The 22,333-nt window shown below is 38.3% G+C and overlaps 1 protein-coding gene across 4 annotated transcripts in view; it reads left to right on the top strand.

The window, feature by feature from the left end:
* Window positions 1-1,019: 1,019 nt before the first annotated feature.
* Window positions 1,020-22,333, top strand: part of csnk1g1 (casein kinase 1, gamma 1) — a 52,101-nt gene continuing 30,787 nt past the window's right edge. Inside the window, exons 1-4 of one of the 4 annotated variants that reach the window (XM_023274286.3) lie at window positions 1,020-1,239; window positions 14,284-14,675; window positions 15,907-15,947; window positions 18,002-18,071. In XM_023274286.3, coding sequence (XP_023130054.1) covers window positions 14,489-14,675; window positions 15,907-15,947; window positions 18,002-18,071 — 298 coding nt within the window. In that variant the 5' untranslated portion in view covers window positions 1,020-1,239; window positions 14,284-14,488. The remainder of the gene's footprint in view (window positions 1,240-14,283; window positions 14,676-15,906; window positions 15,948-18,001; window positions 18,072-22,333) is intronic. The other 3 variants (XM_023274287.3, XM_023274284.3, XM_023274285.3) reach the window with 3 other exon arrangements.

The raw sequence follows: 22,333 nt of genomic DNA, 5'->3' as shown, positions 1-22,333 counted from the left end.
GTTGTGTGGTTTTAAAGGTTATTTCCACCCAAACTACTACTGGCAACAAATTAGTTATAGTTTTAAGGGTTTATTCCACCCAAGTAGTACTTTGTGTCCAAGCACTTAAAAATTTTAAAGGTTTACATCACTCAAAATAGCACATTCTAACAAACTGGTTAAGGCTCTGAAGCACTCAAAATACACTTTCTTTCAAGCATGCATAGTCTTAAAGGTTTATTCCACCCAAATTGTACTTTCTAACAAAAAGAGCTATGGTTTTAAAGGTTTATTCCACTCTAAACTATACATAGTAAGGGAAAAAGTTTGCTCCTCTTTGGCGTAAACAAGTGTAGGTTGTGTTACTGGGCTCCAAAAGAAAAAAACAAGACTTGGATCCAAGAAATATGGTCCTACAACTGCAGTCCCCTCTCCTTTTATATTTCCAATATTTAAATAAAGACATTTCTAACATAAATTGTTGCAGAAAATGCAAAAAAAAAAATTAAATTTTAAAAATTACATCATCAGAATGCAGGAAATAAAGTGTCGGATGCTCATAATTTGTCAGTGAAGGACCACCAGACCCTTTCTTAATGTGTCCCTCCAGTGTTCAGGAGTAATCGACACCCCTGGTTAACGGGTTAGTGGATTAGTGCTGGGTTAGTATAGTGTTAGGGTTGGTGTAATCTGCGCCCCTGGTTAAACGGTTAGCATTGGTGTAACCTCCGTCCCTTGTTTAAGAGTTAGTGGGTAAGTGTTGAGTCAGTGTAGGGTTAGTGCTGGTTTATGGTTGGTGTCATCTCCTCCCCTGGTTAAAGGGTTAGTGTTAGTGTGGGGTAGTAGGGTTAGGGGTAGTAGGGTTAGGGTTGGTGTAATCTCCTCCCCTGGTTAAAGGACCGACACACTTTAAAGCAGGATTTGGAGCTCAGGCTGGTATCTAGCTGTGGTTGGAGGCTCTGTGAGGAGTTAACCGTGACATAGGGATGATGTGATGCCTAATTAGCAAGTGTGTGACCTGGAAGTGTGCGTTCCGAGGCGGGCGGTGCCGTGTTTCTACATCCGGAGTGTCGGAGCTTCCAGCGGAGGCAGACGAAGAATGGAGAGGATCCGCCGAGCAGCCTGTTAGCGGAGCATCAGTAACAACCAGCGGCACGGAAAAGAACAAAAAAACTCACATTCAGCCCCGGGAGACCGTTTAAACCTGCCGTGATCAGCTCACAATCCCGGTCCGGACCGTGTGGACCCACCAGAGCCGAGGTGAGCCTGCTGTTTGTTTGTGAGCTAACATCCAGGCTGCTGCTCGTTAGCTCATATTTTCGTTGCTAACGGAGCTAATTTCCTTGTTTCGGTCCAGCTGTCAGCTAGCCGCCAGGAGCTGTTAGCCGAAGCGTTAACACCAAGGAAAGAGTGTTTGCTTTATTTTTATCCATCCAAACAGCCCAGTATTGTCATTCAGGAGGAAATAAGTGCGTGGCGGTTTTCCTGTGTGTATATTTTAAACCGGACCAGCCACTGGGGCTCAGTAATGTGCTAACGTTAGCTCTGTGACTGGTTAGTCAGGTTTGGTGTTGGCAGGATGCTGGTTTTAACCTAACCTGGTGGTTTGTTTTCCTACTGATCGATGATCACTCATATCAGGCTGCCATGGAGGGCTTTGTCCGAGAAACGCTGGAGCTCAGCTGCCAACTGGCTTCCTTGTTTTGATTCCAGCAGAGGCCTTCCAGAGGATCCATCATCTTATCAGAGCCCAAACTGCTTCTACACATTAAAAAACACAAACTCTTTATTTCTGCTGCTTCTCTGGGCAGGATCAGGGATGCAAAGTCAGGATTAAACTGTGTGAAAAATGATTTAACCAAGGCCCCCCGTCAGCCTGTAGTAATGAAGAATTTATAGAATAGAATGTTTACTTTATTGATCCTTAATAGGAAATTAATTTGCAACAGCAGCATGTTAGCATAGACAACAGAGAGCACAGAAGAATGATGGTGATTATGCTGCAAGTTTTCCACATGTAAAGAGTAAATGTGAAGTTAAATCATCTGCAGTGAAGATCCTCCATGCTGGTGGTCAAACTGGTGTAGATCTGGATAGTAGATGGCAGATGATGGTAGATATGGATAGTAGATGGTGGTAGATATGAATAATAGGTGGTAGTAGTTAATGGTAGATATGGATAGTAGATGGTAGCAGATATGGATAGTAGATGGTAGATGATGGTAGATGATAGTAGATCTGGATAGATGCACAGATGGTTTACAAACAATCAATACAGCATGGCCCGTGATCAATCACTCTCCAGCCAGCAGAATAATTAGTCACCACATTTTCCACTAAATAACCCGGTGGCATGCTTTCAGAGAGCGGTTCTGTTTATTAAAAACGCTGGTTATTGTTTTACATCCTTTTAGAGAGTGGAGGAAAGGCTGCTGTGAAATAGTTTATGTTGCATTAATTCAAAAGGCGATGATGAGCAGAACTCACTGTTTACATGCCTTAATGTAGGTTAGTTCGCATTTTAGTTTACCATGGTATGGAAATGTATACTTGGTTTGTTCCAGTCAGGTTTAAAGTGATATATGATGTGTTTATGTGCATTGTTCAGTATTTTTCGATTAACCTCTCAGCGCTGAACAATTTTGGGAAAATATGGAATTGTAATTTTTTTGTGTAGACGTTAAAATTTGAAGCTTTAGTTCAGTATTTACTGTGGAGCGGAGCTGAAACGTGATAAAGCGTTAAAACATGAGTAGAACGGCATGAACATCTAAACCTGTTGACACAACAGTTTAAAACCAGATCAGATGCAGTGCTTAACCTGGATCCTAAATCTTTGCTACTTCATTTGTGTTGAAATCAGTTCATTGTTAAGCTCCAGTGAGGATCAACACACAGTCCTAGCATGCATGTGTTGTTTTATATGAACTGATTTGTAAGGAAGCTCTCAGATGATCTGAATTGTCAGCGGTTCCAGTTGGTAGGAGCTCTAAGGAGGAGGCAGCTGCTCGCCGGCGTCGCCTCAGTAGGAGTCTGCTCCGTCGGCAGGCCCACCTCTCAGGCTGATCTTTCCACTGAAGGTTAATCACTGCACTCATGGCCTTTATGTTTCTGCAAAAATGAAAAGATGTCAGCAGATTAGTCATTTTTAATAGATGCTAATCAGCAAGAAGCATCTCGGTTGCTCAAGATATTTTGACAGGCAAATTTGTGGACCGCAATCGAAGTTTGTGGAGTCTTTAATGCCTTTTCAATGGCACCCTACTGGAGGAAAAATACCAGTGAATGGTGGTGGATTTTAGAACTAGCTATTAACCAATTACATCAGTGTTCATAAATTCTTAAAATATTTAGTTTTTGATTAGCGGTGTCATCAAACAAACAAACCCGGTGCTTGTGATTAGACTGCAAACATTTTAGTGTGTGTGTGTGTTTGTGTGTGTGTGTGTGTGTGTGTGTGTGTGTGTGTGTGTGTGTGTGTGTGTGTGTGTGTGTGTGTGTGTGTGTGTGTGTGTGTGTGTGTGTGTGTGTGTGTGTGTGTGTGTGTGTGTGTTGATGCTCTTCACGTTTCACCAGGGCTGTGAAAATACTTCTGTCATACTACATTGTTATATATTTCTATGAAAACCAAATTCCCACTTGATCATTTCCAGACTAGAACTATAACAACCGAGTTGTCTGATGGTCATTTTCAGCTGAGAGAGTGTTGGTGGCGCAACACAGACGTGAGATCAGCAGAACTTATCAGCTGCAGTCACAACAACTACATTTCAGGAGCATTTTCAGTGATAAGACGCATTTACAGAATGACTTGTGGATATCCTGATTGGAGAGAGAGAGGCTGTTACACTTTAATAATTGTTCAGAATATGTGGTAGTATTACTGTGTGGTGTTTATATTTATTTTGCATGCTGTAGGTTATCCGTTTTAAAATGTCTGCAGCTTTATAGGAAGAAAAATGAGTTGGAACCTTACGAAGCTGTATAAAAATGTAAAACAATCGTGTGCTTTTTCCATTTAAGGTATACAGGTTCATAAATCAATGACATTACTATTCGTCTCATAAAGACTGAGCCAGAGTCGAATAAAATGTCAGTATGCAAAGAGCACTATATTAAACGTCATAAATCTATATTATCATCAGAAATCCAGTCATGTTCACCACTTATCTACTCAAGTCCAGCACAAAACCAACTCAAGTGTCCGTTATGAAAGTCTGCTGTGACATTTAAAATCCAACATCTGAACTCCAGCTCAGCATTTCTGTATTTTCTCTCAGTTTTTCACCTGGGAGTCCAGAATCAGTTCTCATTAATCTGTTTCTGGGTTCTCTGCTTCCTGTAGTTCTGAAATAATGTCTGTTCCTTTTGTTACTGCCTGAGTTTTAAACAAAACACGTTTTAAGAAGCTGCACAACCAACATATCCTTAAATATTTGTTTTCAGTATGCAGCATTTTCAACTGAGGGGGTCAGTAAATTAAATCTGTAATGGGATTAGAATTGATAATATCCTTTCATGTCGTCAGCTCCGGCAGCTCCTTTAAAATGGTGCCAGAAGGTGTGTGTCCTCCAACATGTCCTCATTTATCAGGAGACACGGCACCAGCATGGGATAAAGCTAGGATTCCCCGTCTCACATCAAAACTCAGCAAGCATTCATCAAAACCAGCCGTTTATATAGAAGACCCCAGTAGTTTCTACTCCACACTAGTTTCTACTCCACACTAGTTTCTACTAGTTTCTACTCCACACTAGTTTCTACTAGTTTCTACTCCACTCTAGTTTCTACTAGTTTCTACTCCACACTAGTTTCTACTCCACACTGGTTTCTACTAGTTTCTACTCCACTCTAGTTTCTACTAGTTTCTACTCCACACTGGTTTCTACTAGTTTCTACTCCACACTAGTTTCAACTCCTCACTATTTTCTACTCCACACTAGTTTTTACTCCTCACTAGTTTCTACTAGTTTCTACTCCACACTAGTTTCTACTCCTCACTAGTTTCTACTCCTCACTAGTTTCTACTAGTTTCTACTCCACACTGGTTTCTACTCCTCACAAGTTTCTACTAGTTTCTACTCCACACTAGTTTCTACTCCTCACTAGTTTCTACTAGTTTCTACTCCACACTAGTTTCTACTCCACACTGGTTTCTACTAGTTTCTACTCCACTCTAGTTTCTACTCCACACTAGTTTCTACTCCACACTAGTTTCTACTCCTCACTATTTTCTACTCCACACTAGTTTTTACTCCTCACTAGTTTCTACTAGTTTCTACTCCACACTAGTTTCTACTCCTCACTAGTTTCTACTAGTTTCTACTCCACACTAGTTTCTACTCCACATTAGTTTCTACTCCTCACTAGTTTCTACTGCACACTAGTTTTTACTCCTCACTAGTTTCTACTAGTTTCTACTCCACTCTAGTTTCTACTCCACACTAGTTTTTACTCCTCACTAGTTTCTACTCCACACTAGTTTCTGCTCCTCACTAGTTTCTACTAGTTTCTACTCCACACTAGTTTTTACTCCTCACTAGTTTCTACTAGTTTCTACTCCACTCTAGTTTCTACTCCACACTAGTTTCTACTCCTCACTATTTTCTACTAGTTTCTACTCCACACTAGTTTTTACTCCTCACTAGTTTCTACTAGTTTCTACTCCACACTAGTTTTTACTCCTCACTAGTTTCTACTAGTTTCTACTCCACACTAGTTTCTACTCCTCACTAGTTTCTACTCCTCACTATTTTCTACTAGTTTCTACTCCACACTAGTTTTTACTCCTCACTAGTTTCTACTAGTTTCTACTCCACACTAGTTTTTACTCCTCACTAGTTTCTACTAGTTTCTACTCCACACTAGTTTCTACTCCTCACTAGTTTCTACTCCTCACTAGTTTCTGCTAGTTTCTACTCCACACTAGCTTCTACTAGTTTCTACTCCACACTAGTCTCTACTCCTCACTAGTTTCTACTAGTTTCTACTCCACACTAGTTTTTACTCCTCACTAGTTTCTACTAGTTTCTACTCCACACTAGTTTCTACTCCTCACTAGTTTCTAGTCCTCACTAGTTTCTACTCCTCACTAGTTTCTACTAGTTTCTACTCCACACTAGTTTCTACTCCTCACTAGTTTCTAGTCCTCACTAGTTTCTACTAGTTTCTACTCCTCACTAATTTCTACTCCACAGTAGTTTCTGCTCCTTAGTTTTGCTCAGTTTCATTCTTTTCTTCTATTGATTAGATGCTCGGCTGAAATTAATTTACACAGACTGTCTGGACAGTTTAAAAAGTTGCAGATTTATGCGATTGTTCCCCAGCATTTATTTAGTAAACCCCTTCTAAACAAAGTCTCAGGGAATCCCTCAAAAATAATACAATCCACACAGTTTCAGCTGAAACTGAACATTTGCAGAGACAATAGTTATTGTGGAGCTGTTCTGTATTGGCTTGCATGTCCTTTTGCAGCTCAGTAAGTCTATTTTTCTAAAATGCTAGATATTAATAGGCTGACAAAATATTTTTTAGACTCGGTTTAGTTTTTCTTTTCTGTTTTAATTATTTTAAGTAAATTTAGATATTTAATGATGACGCAGAAGGAACGGTATAGTAGATAAATTATGCCTGCTTACTTATTACAGCACATATAGCTGTACATGTTTGCAGTTCAAGGTTTTTCAGCCTTGTATAGTGCGAATTAGGTTCTTGTTCCACTTTAATGTGTTTTTTTCTCCAGTAATACTCAGGTTAGGCATGTCTGAACACGTTTAGAACAGACTGACTGTAGTGCTGTAATCCTGCTGGCAAAAATAATGACAAATGCATAAAACAGATACAGACTGCACATTCAGCTTCATGTCTAAAAGGTAAAACATGCTGTTGGCACTCAGTTTACAGGGTGGGTCATCGTTCTCAGTTCATTAATTTACTCCAGTCGAACTCCAGACTAACAGTAAAAGCTTGTCTGGTGTCAGTTTAGTGTGAGGGATCAACATCTTCACCAAAAGTGGCCCTCCAGAGGGTCCATTTCAGCCCTCAAAGTTAACTGCAGATTGTAAATTAGTAAAACTACTAATTTAAAATCATTTCTAGACCATGACAAGTTGTTTTGATCATAAAGTAAAATACTAGATTGTTCTTTTGTCGTTTTGTGTCTCATTTTTATAATATTTTGTTGTTTTTTTGTCTGACTTTTGTTGTCATGTTTTTATCAATTTGTTTCTCATTTTTGTCTCACTTGTTTTGCTTTGTTCGTTGTTTTGTGTATCGTTTTCTCATTTTGTTTTTGTCTCGCTTGTGTTCTGTTTTTTTTTGTATTTCGTTTCTCACTTTTGTCATCATTTGTCAAATTTTTGTCATTTTGTAACATTTCTGTCTGATTTTTGTTTTGTGTTGTTTGTCTCATTTTTGTGAGTTTGTGTCTCGTTTTTGTAATATTTTGTTTTGTTTTTGTAGTTTTTTGTCTTTTTTTCCCTGACTTTTGTCGTTTTGATCATGAAGTAAAATATTGTATGGTTCAGTTCCAGATAGCTGTGACTAAATGTTGTGTTCCTTCATAGACACTCTGTGATCTGGAAGTTTTAAAGTCTAAATAATAAACTGAGGCTGAATGTTGTTGAAATAGAAATTTTTTTTTTTTTTAAAAGAAATTTCAGGTTGGTCATAATGTTTGAATGTGGTCCCTGAGCTAAGATGAGTTTGACACCCTTGCTCTACAGGATAAAGACCTAATCAGCGTTAGTTTGCACAAAAATCCTCACTTCTCTTTCTTAAAATACAACCCATCCTCAGGTAGTTAACCTTAATGACTGTAGCTCTGAATAAACCGACAGTTCGGAGCTCCTTTTAGCTGTGATAGTGCAGTTTTCTGTGATGTATGTAGAGAAATGTGAGCTGTGAAGTGAACAGCTTTCTCGGGGATATAATTAGTGGCGGTGTGAAGGGGATGAATGCAGGTTGAGTGGGAGTTTGTGCGCTAAGATGGCAGCCCTCCTCTTCAATCAGAACAAACCCTGAGCTGAGCTAATCTAAACAGAGCGGCCTACAAATGATTATTTGCACAATGGAAAGTGTTATGGCCCGCCATTGGTATGTGCTGCTGTTTTGTAGCCGTGCTGTTCTGTTCCTGGTTTTATGTAATAGCAACAGCTGCCCTTGAGAGCAAACTAGCTGTCTTTGATGCTGAGATCTGAGCATGAGTCATCCAGAAGCCCACACACAAATACTTTCAGCAGCAGCAGCAGCAGCCTTTCCATGCTCGGGAATTACAGCATTGTCATGAAAACAGTTGTAGCTGCGGTGTTTGTTACTGGAAGCATAAAAAGCTGTTTTTAATGTTGAATCGATAATGTGGCTAATTTACAGCCAGCGTTAGTTTCAGGACGATAACTGGCTGAAGATGATTAACAGAATAGAAAGTCCCCAGGAGGCCTGGAGAAGATGAAACATCAAACGCAGCAGTGATTGCACAATCCCACACCAAACTGCCTTTTCTGTCCGCTAATCCCATAATTCAGTGTTTGCACAGAAAGGATAAGTTGAACCAGAAGTGACCGGCGTCCATCAGGTGAAGCTGTGGTGTCCTTCAGCACACGTAGCTTTATGTAATTGTTTACATAATGTTCTCCACCGAGCCGTAGCTGTGGGTGGTGAGATGCCTTCACGATTACAAACTCTGGCTTAAGGTTTGTGTTGTTGCTCAAACCTGTTGCTGTGTTTTCTGTGACCGCTGTGGCTCGATTCCTATCAGTTCGGCCCGACGGCGCTGCTATAGAGAGCTACTGTTGTCACCGTGTTCTCGTAAACACAGATTTTTTTTTTTTTGGACATTCTTTATTTTCAATGTGAGAGCTTCCAGACCATAAAACAAGGGGTACATTAATACACTGATACATTTTTTGCCGCTCACATTTAGTTTTTTTTTTTTTTTTTATAATACAATTTCAACTAACAATAAAAATACAGAGTACCAAAGAAGACGAAAGTGTTATTTCTGAAAACTCATGAACAGGGAAAGATTCATGTCAATCTATAGAATAATAAAAAAGGGGTGAATGTTTACCAGGAAGTTTGTAGACAGAATTTTAAACATTACCGGATCGCAAAGCACACTTGGACAGAGACACAAAGTTAAACATCTGTGCTTTCTTTTTGTAAAGAGTGTAGATATTCAGCCCATTTGGACTACAGTTTAATAAATGTTTCTTTCTGAAGGCGAAGAGAGAAAGTAATTCTTTCCATCAGATAAATGTCATTCACAATACTTGTCCACTACTGTAATGTGGGTGGGTCAGGAAGCAACCAATGCCTTGTAATTGCTTTTTTGCCAGCGGTTATCAAAATTCCAAATAGGGTTGTCACGATTTCAATTTTTTGAGCCACGATTATTGTGGAAGGAAATATTGCGATTTTACGATTATTCACGATTATCGACATTATGAAAGAAAAAAACCCAGTGTTTGTATTTAAATAAACTCTTTAATAATACTTAAACTTTTAAACATTTACTGTTCTTATAAAATAAAATAAATTGTTCCAACACGTCTTTGTAGTAAATGAAAGTGCAAATTGCATTACAAAACAGTCATTAACTTGAGGAACTTAAAGGCTTCTTTAGCTGCCATTAAAACAAAAGTTAGTGAGTAAATTCTAGTAAGTTCTAGTGAAGTGCCTCTTTGAGACTTTTATGTATTGTGGAATGTTGCAATTTAATGTATGGTTGATAACGTAGTGTTTACTTTGTAAATCAAACAAAACAAAAAGACATAAAAAGAATACATTTAAAGACTCTAAAAACACTTCATTTTAAGCTTTAAATATCCTCCACAATTTTAGACAATATAACTACAGAAAAAAGGATAAATGGGAGTCTTATTTATTTTTACTAAAACGTTTATATAAACAATTCACCACTAATTTTACAACAATTAATCAAAACACCCGGATCATTTCCCAGGGAAAACTCTAGAGTCTGACAGGAGGTCCAGGCAGACAGACAGCCTCCCTGTCCTGGAGGTTACTGTCTCCTCCACTACCACTGTCAGCGGGCAGCGGGGCTTCCCGGACCACACTCCCTGCTGAGGGGACCGGACCGACAGCATCTTCGGAGGAGGTCACGGGCTTCCGGAGCCAAAACAACCGGCGGGTCGGGAGCTCCGGTTCCCTCCTGCGCTCCCATTCCCCACCCGCCGCGGCCCGCCGCCTTCCCCTCACCTGCGGACGCAGGAAAGCAGCCCGGCTGTGACGGGCGGGGAGTGTGTGTGTGTGTGTGCGCGCGGCGGGCCGGAAACCCAGAAATAATTTTTTCTTTCTGTGCGACCCGGTACGGGCCGCAGACCGGTGGTTGGGGATCACTGCTGTAGTGTTGCCTACACACGTGCATTAGGCCTACGTCATTGGCCCCCCCCCCCCCCCCCCCCCCCCATTTTTGAAACTTGTGGAAAAAGTTGTTAGAAGCGCTGCACTGGTTGGCACTAACGCGGTGTTTGCTGTACTTTTTTATTGGGAAATGATGATTTTACCTTGACTTGGACATACAGCGATGGATGATTGTCACGAAGATGCTGTATCATGTTGGTTGTATTCGCGCCTTTTGCTGCAACTTTGCGACGACAGGCTTTGCACGGGGGGTGCCCATCCACGAAAACCTCACCTTTAGCATCTTTTGGATACCCAACGTGATCCCATACTGCTGATTTGAGTCGCTTTTTGGGAGGATGCAAGTCCGGAGGAGCACCCCCGTCAGCCATCCTCAATTTAGCGGTGAGTGAATTCAGTGATGCCGATTAGACAGGAGCGCGCGCACAGGCCAAGGAGCCACTCTCTCTCCACTCAGCGCAGCTCACGCTTCTTGCATTGCACCTCTCGCGAGGCTTTTCTACGATAATCGTGGTTGTGAAAAAATGTGACGAATATCTATTTATAATCGTGGTTATTGTAAAACCGGTTAACCTTGACAACCCTAATTCCAAATAAATATTTATCAGCTGCTCTAATCTGTAAATCCAGTTTTCCTAAAAACAGTGTGGAAAACTGCATTGGTAGGTTGGTGTTGATTATGATCTTTAAAGCTTTGTGGAGCTCTATCCAAAACAGTTGAACCACTGGGCACTCCCAGAAGATATGCCAGTAACTGGCCTCTTGGTGTCCACACTCTCCAACATGTTGCTACCCCACCACTGAAGTGTGCTTTTTGTTTTGGAGTAATGAAGAAACGGACCAAGCATTTCCACCCAAACTCACGCCACACACAGGAGCTGGTGTATTTCCATTGAGAACAGCATATGCTCAACCAATCTTCATTCAGTATTACTGTATTACTCTCTCACTCCCATTTTTCTTTAACATAATCTGTACTGTGGGGCTTTTTAGACATCAGGCTTTTATAGGTTCGAGAGATGACACCTCTATTTGATTTACCTTGATAAGCATCAATGAGAATAGCCAGTATCGGGTCACCAAAATCTGTTTCCTTTTTGATGATGTGCTCAAAATGATTACGTACCTGAAGAAATCTATAAAAGTCAGTTCTTTCAAGATTATATTCCTCCCTCAGTTTTTCAAAGGTTTTAAATTGTCATTTTTCTGTAAGACAGAGAGATGTTATTCCTTTCAAAATCCATGATTTAAATCCCTTATCTAATACATTGGGTTTAAACTCAGGGTCATGGGCACACCACTGGACTATTTGTAATTTGTTGCTTAATTTATATTCTTTTACCGTGCTCCAAATTTTTAGCTGTGTTTTGATCCATGGGTTTTGTATTTTGTCAATAAGTTTTACTAATTGTTTGTGTGCAAGTGATGCTTGTATTGGGGGGGTCAGTCATAATTGAGAGTTCAATATCTTTCCACCGAGCTTGAAAGGATGGATTACACAAGCTAATTAGTGGATGAAACTGGGCTGCAAAAAAATAATTTTTAAAGTTTGGTAGTGCCATTCCCCCCTGCTCTTTTGGGAGCTGTAGTGTTTTAAGCCTGACCCTGGGCTTCTTACCTTGCCAAATAAATCTGGAAAGAATTTTGTTAAGTTCAGAAAATTCTTTTTTTGAGATTTCTACAGGTAGGGCTTGGAATAAAAAGAGATAGCGTGGAAGGATATTCATTCTAACACTATCAATTCTATGACTAAGACCAAGGAAAGAGATTTGGTTCCATCTGTGTATGTCTTCTTTAATTTTTGAAAAGCGGGGGCCATAGTTTATTTCTGTTAATGTTCGAAGTCTCTTTGGTAAGTTTATTCCTAAGTATTTTAATGAGTCTCGGTCCCAAGTAAAATGAAATTTTTGTCCGCCGCTGCTGAACCTGACCACTATAGAGCGAGGCTTCGCTTGTGGTCCTGTGGGCTTTGCCGTCAGAGCTCTGTGAGCCCGTTCAATATTGAGACTTCTGTCTGGTGGAAATTCGGGTGAAGTTATCAGCATGTTATTCAGGAACCCAACCATGTCCGCCCGCTCTTTGTCTTCGGGAATCCCGTAAATCCTTAAGTTATCCCTCCGTGCCCGGGCTTCCGTGTCGATTAGCCTAGCCTCCAACTTAGCTTGGCGCTGGGCTAGCCGCATAATCAATGCCGATTACGCCTGAAGCACGGTCTCAGTCCCATCAGTCCTCCCTTCAACTTCTGCAGCAAAACATAGTTTAACCTGCTAAAAAAGAAGGACAAAAAAATCAAATGGCTAAAAGATCCATATCAGTCTAATGTACACTACATTTAGAATCGTTTGTAGCAGTTTATCTCTCCATCAGACAGGAAACTGAAGCTCTATGTTCTTTTCGCACCAGACTCCTTTGACAAAAACAGTAATTTGCCTGGCAGAAAACAGGAGCTGCTTCCATCACTCGGTTTATGTTAGTGTGTGACTGTCTTATTTTAGATCTGAACTAATGCGCTAAAGTGTGTTAAAAATGTGTTAAAACACTATAATAGACTAGCAACCCCCCTGTTTGAGAGGTAAAATTACAGTTTGTGTTAATGAAGTCTGTTGATTATCAAGAGCTGCCATCAGAGAGGTAAAGGTAGGTGAAGTACAGCAGTGAAACAAAGCGCTTTGTCAATATTAAATATTTAAAGCCCAATTCAGCTCCACTTTCTGTTTGGTTTTGCTTTATTGTGTTGCGTCTGTCCACTGCTTGATGCAGAGGCACGATTTAAAAAATTTAAAGCAGCTAACATGTCTTTAAGGTGAGACTACTTTACGTCAGCATTCTGCAGTGTAGTCAGGAGGCCTTAGCAATGCAATGACATGAGTAATGATACACTTTTATTTAAATTCACTTTTAAAATGCGTTACAAAGTGCTTCCCATCTGAAGCCAGTGAATCATCAATTTTAAAAGCAGGAAAAAACAGATGAATAAAAAATAAAAACCTATAAAACACCTTTTCAGGGCAGGAATGGTGAAAAGAGATGATAAATAATGAATAATAAGACTGTTCAAAAAATGTTTAACTCATGTAAAATCAGGAAAGGCTTTCTGGTCAGAGTATGTTTTAACCCTCGTGTCATCCTGCGGGTCAAAACTGACCTGTTTTAAAGTTTGAAAATGTGGGAAAAAATATCTATTTTCACAGTGAAACTTCTGATGTCCACATTTTTGAAAAATCTTTGAATATTTTTTGGTGGAAAAAAGAAATGTTAAAAATGTTTCTTAAGAACACTCACATAAAAATGTTTAGATTTTTATGTGAATGTTCTTAAAGAAAATATTAGAAGTTTTACTGATATATATGGAATCACTAGATATTTTTTGGATTTTTTGGGACAATTTTTACTCATTTTTTGAAAATATTTACAAGACTTTTCTTGCCAATTTTATTTTATTTTTTTTAAATAAAACTTTTAAGGGAAACTTTTAAGGAATTATTGGAATTTTCTTCCTGAAGGTTTTGCAAAATTTCAGAAATTTGGGTAATTTTTTTCAGACAAGGAAATAATATTTTTTGGTGCCTGTCAATGAGGACAACAGGAGGGTTAAAAAGGGACTTAAACAACATGATGTCCTCTGAGTATCGATGCGCACATCAGATCTTTTCAAATACAATAAGAATTCACTTGTTACTGTAAATTGTTTTACTGTAAAGCATTTTGATCACCCTTTGGGCTATATAGATAAACTTTGATTGGTTGATTGATTGATGCTGTAGTTGTGTTCTCAATCCAATATATAGCTACCTATATATATCTGAAGTGATTTTATTATTATTTATTAGGTCAAATTAGTGGGCATCTCTACATCACAGTGTCCCTATCTTTACAGAAAGTAAATGCCAAATCTCTTGTCATCTGTTGTGTTTCTTGCAGGTCTTCCACCGTCTCCTTCCTGGACAGATGTTGAGGTTTAGCAGCTGTTAGAGGTGACAGGGTGAGGATAACTGCCCCAGGTTTTGTCCCATGAGCGTGGCTGCCCCATCCAGACGGTGCCAGTGAGCAGGGCTGTGGCTGTGGTGGGCCCGGCCCAGGAGGCCTCTTCCTACATCACTCCAGGCTGACCTGAGCTGCTCACACCATGGATCAGCAAAGAGACAAATATGGCGAACGGCCGGCGAGGAGCACCAAAGTTTCCCAGGGAAGCCGAAGCGGACACTCGTCCCGGCCGTCCGGATCCTCCAGCTCCTCCGGGGTTCTCATGGTGGGGCCCAATTTCCGTGTGGGCAAGAAGATCGGCTGTGGAAACTTTGGTGAACTGAAGCTTGGTGAGTGGAGTCTAAATTAGGGATTGACCGATATGGAAGGGTTAGGGTTAGATACCAGTTCCAGTTACTGGTAATCAAGAAAGGCAGATGAGCGATATCTGGGACCAATATACACTACTGTTCAAACGTTTAGGGTCACTTAGAAATTAGAGATTAGATTAGAAAGTCTTTATGTTACGATGCAGACTGGATTTAACCCTCATGTCGTCCTGCGGGTCAAATTGACCTGTTTTAAAGTTTGAAAATGTGGGGAAAAATATATTTTCATAGTGAAACTTCTGATGTCCACATTTTCAACATTTTTGGGAAATCTTTGAACATTTTTTGGTGGAAAAAAAGAAATGTTAAAAATGTTTGTTAAGAGCATTCACATAAAAATCAACCAAAATCCAGCAAATTTCATGGATTTTGGTTGATTTTTTTTGTGAATGTTCTTAAGAAAAATTTTTAACATTTCTTTTTTTCCACCAAAACATGTTCAGAGATTTCCCAAAAATGTTGAAAATGTGGACATCAGAAGTTTCACTGTGAAAATATATATTTTTCCCCACATTTTCAAACTTTAAAACGGGTCAAATTTGACTCGACACGAGGGCGACACGAGGGTTAAACTGTCTCTGTTCTTTCACTTTTGTTATCCACTAAGATCAATATCTTTAAGCTTTATTAATTTTTGTTTTAGATTCAGGTTAATCTGTAGCTGCCTTCTAACTTAGCCATTAGCCATTAGCCACTGTGAGAGAAGCTTATTTCCTGGTTTGTGGCAGCAGCTTGTGCTTCTTGTTCAGTTTTTTTTCAGGTTTGTTTGGGGTTTTTTTGTCTCTGCTGAGACGTTTCTGACCACAGAGTGACTCCAGACAAACAGAGGAGGCCGTATCAGACCTGATGTAGAGCGTTTAATTTATTAATGATCGGCCAATAAAAATACAGATACCGATAATCGAAAAATGCCAGATATAGGCCACAGTAATGGATTGGTCTATCCCTAGTGTCAGTCTTGTGTTATAAGCGGGTCAAAGCACGGAATAATTGACACTGAAATGGAGTTTTGATGTGTAGCTGCACTCAGTTTGTTAGCTGCACATTTTCTCATCTGGAGCTTTCTAGATATAGTCTTTTCATCGCTTCCAGAGTTGCTTATTCCCCGGTGAACCTGTTGTGAAGCGTTAAGTGGTGTACTTTGTGTTTTAAAGCCTCTAATGTATGCTTTTACTTTCCTGCCTTATTTCAGGTAAAAATCTCTACACCAACGAGTATGTAGCCATAAAACTGGTAAGTGCACGCTTCTGTTTCTCTGCTCGACTCCTCACCTTTGATTTCAGAATCGATTTCATGATTTTAATGATTGATTTTAAAGCTCTTTATTTTTACGTAAAATTGGTCCGTTGCATAGTGGAGCAGCTATTGTTAACCCTCGTGTTGTCCTGCGGGTCAATATTGACCCGTTTTAAAGTGTGGAGAAAAAAAAATAAAAAATTCACAGTTAGACTTCTGATGTCCTCATTTTCAACATTTTTTGGAAATCTTTGAACATTTTTTGGTGGAAAAAAAGAAATGTTAAAAATGTTTCTTAAGAACATTCACATAAAACTCAACCAAAATCCAGCGAATTTTTGCTGGATTTTGGTTGATTTTTATGTGAATGTTGTTAAAGAAAATATTAGAAGTTTTGCTGATATATATGGAATCACTTTAGATATTTTTCAGATATTTTTGGAAGATTTTTACTCATTTTTTGAAAATATTCACAAGAGTTTTCTTGCCAAATTTGGGGGATTTAAAAAAAAAAAAAAACTTTTAAGGGAAACTTTTAAGGAATGATTGGAATTTTCTTCCTGAAGGTTTTGCAAATTTTCAGACATTTGAGGAATTTTTTTGCTGAATTTTTGGATTTTTTTCAGACAAGGAAACAATATTTTTTGATGTTCGTAAACAAAGACGAGGAGGGTTAAGAGTCATTGCTTGAATAAAATGGGCAGTTATAATGAGAATCCAAATAATAAATCAAATACAAAGAGGGAAAGATGGATGTTAATAAAGAGATATGACTAAAATGTCATTAATATCACATTTTAATATTTAAACTGAACATTTTTGACTGTAACTAAGCTTTGATTATACATAAAATACATATTATGTTTTTCATGGTCATTTGCAGTTGATTTTCAGAAATATGACTTAAAATGATGCCGGTTGTTCTGCGGGTGGCATGGACGGTCGGCCGGTTTGTTCTGGTGTTGGAACAGAAAACGTGGATGAGGTGTAGATACTCGGCTAGGCGTGTCTTCCCAGTAGCTGCTGGACTGGAAGCCGTGGCTCCTGACTCATGCCCTTATTATTGCTCACCAGGGAGTTGTAATTTGCTTCAGTTTCAAAGCTCCCCACTCACGTTGCTGTTTAGTGTGCTGACGCTTGGAGTGAAAATGTGTTGAGTTTCAAAACCCGGTCAGTGAACTGGGAGGGAAGTTTAAAATTTAGAGTCATTGTCCCTTTAACTCTCCTGTTGTCCTCATTTACGGACACCAAAAAATATTGTTTCCTTGTCTGAAAAAAATCCAGAAATTCAGCAAAGAAAATTCCCCAAATTTATGAAAATTTGCAAAACCTTCAGGAAGAAAATTCCACCAATTCCTTAAAAGTTTCCCTTAAAAGTTTTATTTTTAAAAAATCCCCTAAATTTGGCAAGAAAATTCTTGAGAATATTTTTTAAAAATTAGCAAAAATCTTCCAAAAAATCCTAAAAATATCTAAAGTGATTCCATATATATCAGTAAAACTTCTAATATTTTCTTTAAGAACATTCACAAAAAAAATCAACCAAAATCCAGCGAAATTCATTGGATTTTGGTTGATTTTTTTGTGAATGTTCTTAAAGAAACATTTTTAACATTGCTTTTTTTTCCACCAAAAAATGTTCAAAAATTCCCAAAAACGTTGAAATGTGAACATCATAAGTTTCACTGTGAAAATAGATTTTTTTTTTCTCTACATTTTCAAACTTTAACATGGGTCTATTTTGACCCGCAGGATGACACGATGGTTAAATACTTCATTATCAGGCTCTATATTGTTTTGTTTTGACACATTTACCACACTACCTGTGATGTTTTGGTGGAATGTAGCTTTAGGGAATGACCCTTATTGTATTTGTTGACATGTTTACACATGTGAGATGGTGCAAGATGAGTCATCAGAAGTGTTCTTTTTTTAAGGAAATGCCTTTAAGTGTTTTTCTTTACTGATTTATAGTGACATGACAACAACAACAAGAACTGGTTTAGTTCAGTTTGTGTGGTTAATGTCATTAACTGGGTTGTTTTCTGCAGGAACCGGTGAAGTCAAGGGCCCCACAGCTGCATCTAGAGTACCGGTTCTACAAAACTTTGGGCACCACAGGTAAGGTCACGCTTCTGTTGGTGTTTTTGTGGGACAGCATGATAATGATTTGACTGTTTTGGAAGATCTGCCCAAAGATTGCATCATTTCCACAACAAGTGATTACTCAACTCAGGCTGCACATTGATATTAAGCCGGGTCAAAGCATGGACGCCCACGTGCATAGAAAGTGTGCTGAGCAGTGACCTTGGTTGGAAATAGATTTAGCAGAGTTGCAATTCAATTCAAAATGACAGGAGTAAAGCTCCTTTGAAACCCATTGAACAAATGCAGCTGATGGTTTTTTCTCAGACGTAACTCTCTAAGGACAGAAAGCCTGTTTTTTTTTAAAATCCACTTCCACTGCTTGGCGCTGCGTCTTTATTCACCGCACACAGCTACTTTATGAAAATTATGGCTGGAAAGGGGCACCTGTCCCATTCTGTGGAAGAGTAGATCATAATGTGTGCATTTGTAATGGTTCATGATACTTCAGCCATTATCCAGGTGACACCATGCATCATCTACCACCATGCTCCTGTCTGCAGTATAATTAACCCTCATGTTGTCCTGCGGGTCAAATTGACCCATTTTAAAGTTGGAAAATGTGGGAAAAAAATATATTTTCACAGTGAAACTTCTGATGTCCACATTTTTAACATTTTTGGGACAGTTTTGAACATATTTTGGTGGAAAAAAAGAAATGTTAAAAATGTTTCTTAAGAACATTCACAAAAAAATCAACCAAAATCCAGCGAATTTCACTGGATTTCGGTTGATTTTTATGTGAATGTTCTTAAAGAACATATTAGAAATTTTATTTTTATTTATATATACATATATATATATATATATATATATATATATATATATATATATATATATATATACATATATATATATATATATATATATATATATATATATATATATATATATATATATATATACATATATATATATATATATATATATATATATATATATATATACATATATATATATATATATATATATATATATATATATATATATATACATATATATATATATGTAAAATCACTTAAAGCAAAATTCGCTGGATTTTGGTTGATTTTTCTGTGACTGTTCTTAAGAAACATTTTTAACTTTTCTTTTTTTCCACCAAAAAATGTTTCCTCAAAATGTTAAAATGTGGACATCAGAAGTTTCCCAGTGAAAATATATTTTTTTTTCCCACATTTTCAAACTTTAAAATGGGTCAATTTTGAACCACAGTACGACACGAGGATTAACAGGGCTAAGCAATTAGTCAGCTTTGAATCTAAGCCACGATTTAAAACTTTGCAGTTATAAAATTGTAAAGGCTCCAGTTTTTGAGTGCCAGATGAAGGTTTAGACTGTAGTCTGGTTTTACACATTCATGCCTTTATGCTTTAGTGAGACATGCTGTTGATATCTCCATTACATGTTTTAATTCTTACACAGTGATTATTGCTTGACTTGCTTAATAATCACAAATCAAATCACAACATCTGTAAGAAGAATTTTAATTAGATATTTTCCCCAAATGTTTCCGTCCTAAGAGTCTGATCAGGAGATCTCTCAAACACTGTGCATAAACGTTTCCACCATTAATTCGGTCAATTATTTGCCAAATGTGCACTAATTAAAAATGTATTTATCCAACATTTTGCTTAAATGTGAGCTCTCCTGAATAGATGCCTGTCTGAGATTAAGCTCTTAAATGCTTTAAAATGCTCCACTAACTTTAGCACCTTTTTGGCTAAAAAGTTCCCAAAATTATGGAACCAGTTTCCAGAAACTAAACTAGTACATAGAACTAAAAGTAATTTTCTCCAAATTACTTAAACCCAAATGTGGAAATATGTCCTTAAATTCAATAAACAGTTATTTTTAACATCATTGTAATTTTATTCTACCTTCGTTGTCACACAGAATGACCAGTATCTTTCCTACATGGTGTGTTTTTGTGGTGTTGAAGTGATAACTAACAGACTATCTGTGTTTCCAGATCCTCATATGTTTTTACAGCCATGCCCTATAAGCCTCATTATTAAGTATTCTGATTAGAAGACAATGCAATTATAACAATAGTTACTCCTCGACTTGTCATCCATTAACTCTGTCCCCCTGATAATTCCTGGATTGTCATAAAGATCAGTCAGATCTGCTGACGCATCGCTGCTATAGAAACCTCTGACTGACAGGAACCTTCTGAGGATTAAATGACCACAACTGAGAATTAAATTAAGAGCAACTCTTTTTGGTACCACAGGCAATGGGTGGGAAGCACCAGGAACAATGGAACAATAGAAGAAAATGCCTTTTAAAAGTCATCCACTGCTGTCCTGGTAGAAATGGGTCCAGTCATAAAGGATCATGTGAATGGAGTTGTGGAGGAGATCAGGGTTTGATGCTGTTAGATTTAACCAATGTTGCCTTTATAAATCAGTCAGTGTCGGACTGAGAGGTGACATAAAAGATAGTTTAGCCTGGAAAATAAAACAGCTTTTTTTGTTATTTCTGAACGTTGATGTGCTTTTTGGAGCTCTACATGCGTATATGATAACCCGACTGGGAGTATAATGGCTATTGTTTTGCAAAGGCAAGGGCTGGAAAAGGCCAACTGTGCGGAAACTCATTAAATATTTAGAGAGCGGGTCTGCCTCTCTTACTGCTAACCTGCTCTGTCCTCTCCTCCAGATGGGAGAACGTGACCTCATTTCTTCTTGGCTTTGAGCTGGGCCTCGCTCCTCTCAGCCAATGTGGTCGTACAGGCTCTTTATAAATTAATGCGGTTTGACTCAGTCAGGTGTTGTTTTCTGATGCATGACCAACTGTCACTGGATATTAATGAGGATGATTCAATTAAGAATCAAGCCTCTTCCAGCTGCTGTGTGAGGAGTGCGTGTCGTCGACACTGAGATTATGATGCGTTATTGTGCCAAGGACAAGAAGGTTTTTGAGGAGAAATGGGTGGACGCTGTGGAGCTGTTCAAGGTATTGGCAGGCAGATGTCCTCCTCAAACACTACACCGTCTCTGTTAGCATCCCAAGAAGTAAACACTTCCAACAGACAAAGCTGAATAGATTTCACAGACATGTAAAGGAAAGGCCGGTCTGTTTTCACTGATATGGAACCACGGATCACTGTTGAAGGAGACTGAACTTCTCTCAGTGGAGAAATGATGGATTAGAGCAGAGGTGTCAAACATGCGGCCCACGGGCCAAAAGCGGTCCTCCAGAGGGTCCAATCCAGCCCTCAAAGTGTCAAAATTCCAGAGACGACATTAACTGCGGACTGGAAATTAGTAAAACTATAAATTTAAAATCATTTCTAGACCATGACAAGTTGTTTGGATCATAAAGTAAAATACTAGATTGCTCATTGTTCTTTTGTGTCTCATTTTTGTAATATTTAGTTTTTGTGGGTTTTTTTTTAGTCTGACTTTTGTCGTTTGTCTCATGTTTTTGTGGTTTTGTGTTTCCTTTTTGTCTCGCTTGTGTTTTTTGTTGTTTTTTGTCATTTTGTGTTTTGCTTTATTTGTTGTTTTGTGTGTCGTTATTGTTGTGTGGTGTTTTTTTGTCTCGCTTGTGTAGTTTGACTATTTTTGTCGTTTTGTTTCTTTTGTTGTCATTTTTGTGTCGTTTGTGTCATTTTTGTAATTTTTTGTCTTGTTTTTGTTCACTTTTCTGTCACTTTGTAAGTTTTTAATGCCATTTTTAGTCTGCTTTTGTTTTGTTTTGTGTCATTTGTCTAATTTTTTGTCAGTTTATTTCTTGATTTTGTCGTTTTGTGCCTTATTTTTGTAATATTTTGTCTTGTTTTTGTTGTTTGTCTCATGTTTTTGTAGTTTAGTTTCTTTTTGTCATTTTTGTCTGGTTTGTGTGATTTTTTTTTTTTGTCCACTTTTTTTCACTTTTTTGTTTCATTTCATGCTGTTTGTCTCATTTTTTTGTCATTTTGTTTCTCTATTATGCTGTGATTTTACTGCTCCGGCCCACTTCAGACCAAATGAGCTGAATGTGGCCCCTGAACTAAAATGAATTTGACACCCCAGGATTAGAGGAAACCATAGAGCAGTGTTTTACTAGACATCTGGACATTAAGGAGTCCTGTGGTCTAGATAGGTCAGTTAAAGGGAGAGACTTCCAGAATTCAAACAACTGCATGATTTCTCAGTCTTCGTGTTTAGAATGACAGAGTGCTTGTTTCAACACCAGAGCTACTAAAAACCACAAATGTTGATTTCTCGTCTCGCTAGAGTAGAACAACTTTT

Source organism: Amphiprion ocellaris, chromosome 1 (genome assembly GCF_022539595.1).
Source record: "Amphiprion ocellaris isolate individual 3 ecotype Okinawa chromosome 1, ASM2253959v1, whole genome shotgun sequence".
In the NCBI taxonomy this organism is placed as follows: Eukaryota; Metazoa; Chordata; class Actinopteri; family Pomacentridae; genus Amphiprion; species Amphiprion ocellaris.
This window is presented reverse-complemented; position numbering and strand designations above follow the sequence as displayed.